Raw genomic sequence first — 6,091 nt, forward strand, 5'->3', positions numbered from 1 at the left:
TCTCTCTCTCTCTCTCTCTCTCTCTCTCTCTCTCTCTCTCTCTCTCTTTCTCCTCACCCCCACTATCTCTCCCACTTGTGCTCTCTCTCTCACTCTCTCAAAATGAAAAATGTTAAAAACAAAGCAAATTAAGTGCTGGGAAAAAGACCCAGGTGCAGAGTGGCAGGAACCAGGAGAAAGAAGTGACAGGCCCCAGGAGGCCTTCTTGGAGGAGGCTGCATTTGAGCTAGGCTGTAAATGAAGGGGAGGAAGCAGTGGTGGGTGCATTTCAGGTAAGACAACAGTGTGAATAAAGCCAGACAGAAGGGATAAGAGGCCTAGTCTCTTCCAAGCTGGCAAGCCTTTCGTCACCACACCTGTGCCCAGAGCTGTGGCCTTTGGAGTCAGAAGTTGGCACCTGTCCAGCTGGGTCCCAGGATCAGCCTGAGTGTCCCCAGGCTTAGCACCTGCCTGCTCTTGTCACTCAGTGGGCCCAGCAAGCAGAGCCCCTCCCTCTTGCCATCTGTTTCTGCATTCAGACAGATGGTGCTCTCCCTCCCAGGGTCCCTGGCGTAAGAAACCCTAGACTGGGCTTCAGGGGACCTAGCTTAGAATATTGAATAAGTCACATTATGGCTTTGAGCCTCATTTCCAGAAGAAACTTTTTTTTTATGTTTATTTATTTTTGAGAGCCGGCATGAGCAGGGGAGCAGGGGAGGGGCAGAGAGAGAGCACGAGACCCAGAATCTGAATCAGGCTCCAGGCTCTGAGCTGTCAGCACAGAGCCTAACGTGGGGCTCGAACTTGTGAACCATGAATCATGAAGTCGGATGCTTAACTGACCGATCTGCCCAGGTGTGCCCAGAAGAAACTGTTTTTACCTTGGAGTCTATGAGCCCCTTGAAAATGTCCTCAGAATGCTGAGTTCAGGTATAATTTTGTGAGAAGAGGGTTCTGGGCTTTCACAAGATTCTCAAAGGACTCTCACCTTCTCCATGGGAACCCTGGGACCAGAGGGTGTGCTGGGACCCCCTCCAGGTTCCAAAGACAGGGCTGGTTTTGGGAAAGGGAGTTTACCCATCCTCAGCAGGCATCTGCCCCTGGCTTTTCCAGACCATGTGACCAGAGAGAAACTGGACCGAATCCTGGCCGTGATCCAAGGTTCCCATCAGAAGGCCCTGGTGATGTAAGTGGGGTCCAACCCACACTTTCCTGAAAGGGGCCCTCGAGGAGGTGCTGGAAGATCAACAAGGGCCCACTGGGCTCCCTGTAGGCTCCGCCCGGCCTGGGGCAGAGTCCACGGATCTGTTTGGAGCCCGGAAGCAGGCTTGAAGCAGCCCGTCCTCCCGCAGCACAGCACACAGGAGTGCTTCTCTGTGCCACGCCAGCCCCTGGGGGGACCAAGGGCAGCAAGAGACCCTGGCCGGCCTCAGTGGGAATACATGGTTTGGGGGAGAGGAAAGCCAGGAACCCACATCATATGACATAGAGCCAGGGGGTGGGAGCAGGCAGCGTGTGCACCACTGGAAGTTGGGTGAGGGGGTGCAAAGGAGGCCAGAGCCTGTGTTTAGAGATTGAAGAGGACACAGAAAAAGGCGGTGGGAAGATGGAAAGCGAATGAAGAACTTCAGGAAAGTTCTTCAGTGAGAGGGGACAGGGCCAGGGGCAGTCTGCCTAGTTCCCCACCCCACACTGGCCCCTCCTCACCCCAGGTACTCCAACCTCGACTTGCAGACCCAAGAGGCCTACGACATGGCCGTGAGGGGCTTGATCCGGCCCATGAACAAGTCCCCGATGCTGATAACGGGCATCCGATGCCTCCACTTCGCGCCTCCGGAATTCCTCTTAGGTAGGCCGCCCCCAGAAGACTGGAGCAGTGAGACGGGGCCCCGGGGCTTACAGAGGCCAGCACGGGGCAGCCCCAGTGTGTGCTGGCCAAGGCCCCAGGGACCAGCTTCCTTCTCCGCACTGGGCTGGACTTGGCCAGTCACATGATCAGATGCCGTACTGTCTGCTGCCAAGTCACTCTTTAAAGCCAGGCTTTAGTGAGCAAGTTAGACGTAGCAGCTCATTCCCAGATCCCCGCGGCGTCTCAGCACCCTCAGCTCCCCAGTCCCGCCCGTATCGCCCCCTCCCTCCTTCTCTCTGTCTTACTACCCAGGGCCCCTTTCCCTGAGTGCGGACCAGGGCTTTCCCAGGGCTCAGCATCTGATGTACATGATCCCTTAGACTCCTCACCACCACCCATTTTATAGACGGGCATACCGAGGCTTAGAGCAGTGTTTCTGGAACACTGACCTGCCCACAAGTCGCCTGGGGGTCTTTTCTTTTTTTTTAAGCTTATTGATTTATTTTGAGAGCGAGAGCTTGAGCCGGGGAAGGGGAGAGAGCGGGGAGAGAGAACCTCAAGCAGGCTCCACGCTCAGGTCAGCACCGGCCCGAAGTGGGCTCCATCTCACCGGTGAGATCAGGACCTGACCTAAGTCAAAAGAAATCAAGGGTCCGAAGCTTAAGTGACCGAACCACTGAGATGCCCCTCCGCCCCCTTTTTAAAGTTTATTTATTCATTTTGAGAAAGAGCTCTGGTGGGGGGTGGGGGTCTTCTTTAAAGGCAGATTTGTGGGGCGCCTGGATGGCTCAGTCGGTTAAGCGTCTGGCTTCGGCTCAGGTCATGATCTCAAAGTTCGTGGGTTCGAGTCCCATGTCTGTCAGCACAGAGCCTGGAGCCTGCTTCAGATTCTGTATTTCCTCCTCTCTCTGACCCTCCCCTGCTCGCACTGTCTCTGTCTCAAAAAAAAAGAGTAATACAAAAATTTTTTAAAAATTAATAAATAAATAAAGGCAGATTTGCTGACTCTGCAGGTTTGGGTGGGGGCCCAAGATTCTGCATATCTAACAGTGTTGAGGGCTGGCCCTTGGGCTGCACTGGGAGTGGCAGAGCCCTGGAGAGCTGAGATGCTTCGCCAGGGTCGTCACCCAGGAGGTGTCACGGGGTGTGCGTCTAGACCAGCAGACCGGAGGCTGTGCTCCCAGCCGTGGGCTCTGTGGTCGTGTCCCCCGGCAGAGGTGCGGTGCATGCACGAGACGCAGAAGCAGCTGCGGAAGCTGGTGCACGAGATCGGCCTGGAGCTGAAGACCACTGCCGTCTGCTCCCAAGTGCGGCGTACACGTGACGGCTTCTTCACCCTGGACGATGCCCTGCTGAGGACCCGGTGGGACCTACACAGCATCCAGGACGCCATCCAGGCCGCCGCTCCCCGGGTGGCGGCGGAGCTGGAGAAGAGCCTGAGGCCAGGGCCGGGCGCCCCGGCAGCTCCCCAACCCTAGCGGGCCCTGGGCCTCCGGGGGCCGAGCTCTGCCTCAGGGCTGGGGACGGGTGCTGGGCCCTGAAGGGCCAGGTCACTGGTGGGGCGGTGGATGGAGGAGATGAATCGCTCCTGAGCTGCAACCAGTAGCTGTGCGGAGAGCAAGAGTAGGGGGAAGCGTTTCTATGTGTGACGTAGAACGCCGAAGCTGTGAGAAGGAAGATCCACAGACTTGAAACAATTGAAAAGGAAAAACTTCATTATGGAGGAAAAGATAAATGACAGACTGGTAAAAATCCTTGCAATATGTTTACGAATTAATATCCACAATATATAAAGAGGTCTTAAAGAAAAAAGATGACAAGAAAATTGGGCAAGTGGCATGAGTTTGTGTGCGTGGGTGTGGGTGTGTGTAAATACATATATATATATGGAAAGAAATCCGAGTGGCCAGTAAACCAGAAATGATCCTCAATCTCTAATAATGAAGGACTTACAGATGAAAATATAAGACTTTTCCTTGCCTTTCAAAACAATAAAAAGAGGGCGCCTGGGTGGCTCAGTCGGTTAAGCCTCCGGCTTCGGCTCAGGTCAGATCTCACGTTCGTGGGTTCGAGCCCCACGTCGGGCTCTGTGCTGACAGCTAGCTCAGAGCCTGGAGCCTGCTTCTGGTTCTGTGTCTCCTTCTCTCTCTGCCCCTCCCCCTCTCATGCCCTGTCTCTCTCTGTATCAAAAATAAATAAAACATTTAAAAAAAAAACAATAAAAAGAGGCTATCCGGTATTGGTGATGGGAGAAAATGGGCCATCGGTGCCCTCGGTAGGAACGCACGCCTGTGTAACCTCTTAGGAGGGACTTGGTAGTTAATGTGTCAGCACTGAAATCACGCCTGCCCCGGGACTCGGTGGGTAGTTTCAGGAATCTGCCTTCTTACACAGGCTGCGGAACATTCTAGGTTCACAGACGCTCACAGCTGATTGTAATAGTAGCAAATAGGAAATGTCACCGTCGTCCATCAGTAAGGGACTGCATAGATGGATGAGCTGTACACCGGGTTCTGTATTCTAGGGGCGCCTGGCTGCCTCAGTCAGTAGAACAGGTAACTCTTTAAAAAAAATTTTTTTTTAATATTTATTTTTGAGAGAGGGGAAACAGAGTGTGAGCAAGGGAGGGGCAGAGAGAGAGGGAGACAGAATCGGAAGCAGGCTCCAGGCCCTGAGCTGTCAGCACGGAGCCTGACACGGGGCTTGGACCCACAAACTCCGAGATCATGACCTGAGCCAAAGTCAGAAGCTCAACTGACTGAGCCACCCAGGTGCCCTGAATAGGCAACTCTTGATCTCAGAGTTGTGAGCTCAAGACCCACGATACAGAGATAAGTTTAGAAAGTAAAATTGGGGCGCCTGGGTGGCTCGTCCGACCCTGGATCTCAGCTTAGGTCATGATCTCACGGTTTGTGAGTTCCAACCCCGCATCCGGCTCATGCTGACAGCATAGAGCTGCTTGGGATTCTCCTCTTCTCTTCGTCCCTCCCCCCACATGCATGTGTGCATGCTCCCATGCTCTCTCTCAAAAAAGTTTATTTATTTTGAGGGAGAGAGAGAGAGAGAAAGACGGGGAGTAAGAATCCCAAGCAAGCTCCGCATTTTCAGCAGAGCCCAGTGCGGGACTTGATCCTACAAACTGTGAGATCATGCTCTGCGCTGAGATCAAGAGTCAGATGCCTAACACACTGAGCTACACAGGCACCCCAATGAATAAACTTAAACTAAATCTAAAAAAGGCTCTATTCTAATACCTTCAGGAAAATGACCAGAAACTGGTTTTCGTAGCCATTTTTTTCCCCTGCCAATTTGATTTTTCTCTAGGCTTTGGACACCTCGATCCCACGTGGACAGGGTGTTTTGTTTTGTTCTTGTTTGTTTAGTTTTTTGGTCTGGCTCTCTTTTAACCTCTATCCACATGGATATTTCCCACTCACATTTGGGGTTAAAGGAGCAATTTGGCCTCTGGCTAAGGTTCCGGTCTGGACCCCAAGGGGAAACACTGCATGTCTCCTGTCCCTGTTGTCCCCCTGGGAGAGGGTCTCCTCTCAGCCACCTTGGCGCCCTCGCCTTCCTGCGGGGGCCGCGCGGCGCTGAGTGGGGCTGAGCAGGCGGGGCTCTGCAGGCTGCTGGCTGTGGGGCCTCACGAGCCCTTCCTTTGCTCGTAACACGAGAATAAGGGTTTTTCTGCCTCGTGGGGCTGTTACAAATAAGTCGTGGTGAGGTGCTTGCCACGGGCAGGACGTGCGCCGTGCGAGCGAGCCGTCCAGCCGTGCGCGTGTGGCTGCTTTCTGCACAACAGTGACCTAGGAGAGCTGTCACGGAGAGGCCTTCCCTCCCTCACCTCTTGTTTATCTGGCACAATAATCAGCTGGGAGCTGGACAAACACCTCGCGAGGTGATCAAGGTCAACAGCAACAGTCATAAAGCCGTTGCCGTTGCCAGGATGTCCTCAATATGAGGTGATGAGATGGGGCCCTTCGCCTCTGTGGTCTTCCCCCCAATAACTCACGGCTCCGGTCTTCTGAGGACAGGGGACGATTCCGGTAGTGAGGCATCCTACGAAGTTCCTGCCCAGCACTCCTCAAAATGATCAAGGTCCCCAGGGCACCTGGGTGGCTCGGTTGAGCGGCCGACTTCAGCTCAGGTCATGATCTCATGGCTCATGGGTTTGAGCCCCACACCGGGCTCCAAGCTGATGGCACAGAGCCTGCTTCGGATCCTCTGTCCTCCGCCAAGCTCTCTGCTCTTCCCCCACGCGTG

At 54.1% G+C, this 6,091-nt stretch overlaps 1 protein-coding gene across 4 annotated transcripts in view; it reads left to right on the forward strand.

The window, feature by feature from the left end:
- Positions 1 to 3,653, forward strand: part of TRUB2 (TruB pseudouridine synthase family member 2) — a 10,026-nt gene extending 6,373 nt beyond the window's left edge. For 3 of the 4 annotated variants that reach the window (XM_029920704.1, XM_029920706.1, XM_029920707.1), the window contains 4 exons: positions 835 to 909; positions 1,093 to 1,165; positions 1,692 to 1,828; positions 3,044 to 3,653. In XM_029920704.1, coding sequence (XP_029776564.1) covers positions 835 to 909; positions 1,093 to 1,165; positions 1,692 to 1,828; positions 3,044 to 3,306 — 548 coding nt within the window. In that variant the 3' untranslated portion in view covers positions 3,307 to 3,653. The remainder of the gene's footprint in view (positions 1 to 834; positions 910 to 1,092; positions 1,166 to 1,691; positions 1,829 to 3,043) is intronic. The other variant, XM_029920705.1, reaches the window with a different exon arrangement.
- The last annotated feature ends 2,438 nt before the right edge of the window (positions 3,654 to 6,091 follow it).

The sequence above is a fragment of the Suricata suricatta genome, chromosome 13 (assembly GCF_006229205.1).
Source record: "Suricata suricatta isolate VVHF042 chromosome 13, meerkat_22Aug2017_6uvM2_HiC, whole genome shotgun sequence".
NCBI classification, from domain to species: Eukaryota; Metazoa; Chordata; class Mammalia; order Carnivora; family Herpestidae; genus Suricata; species Suricata suricatta.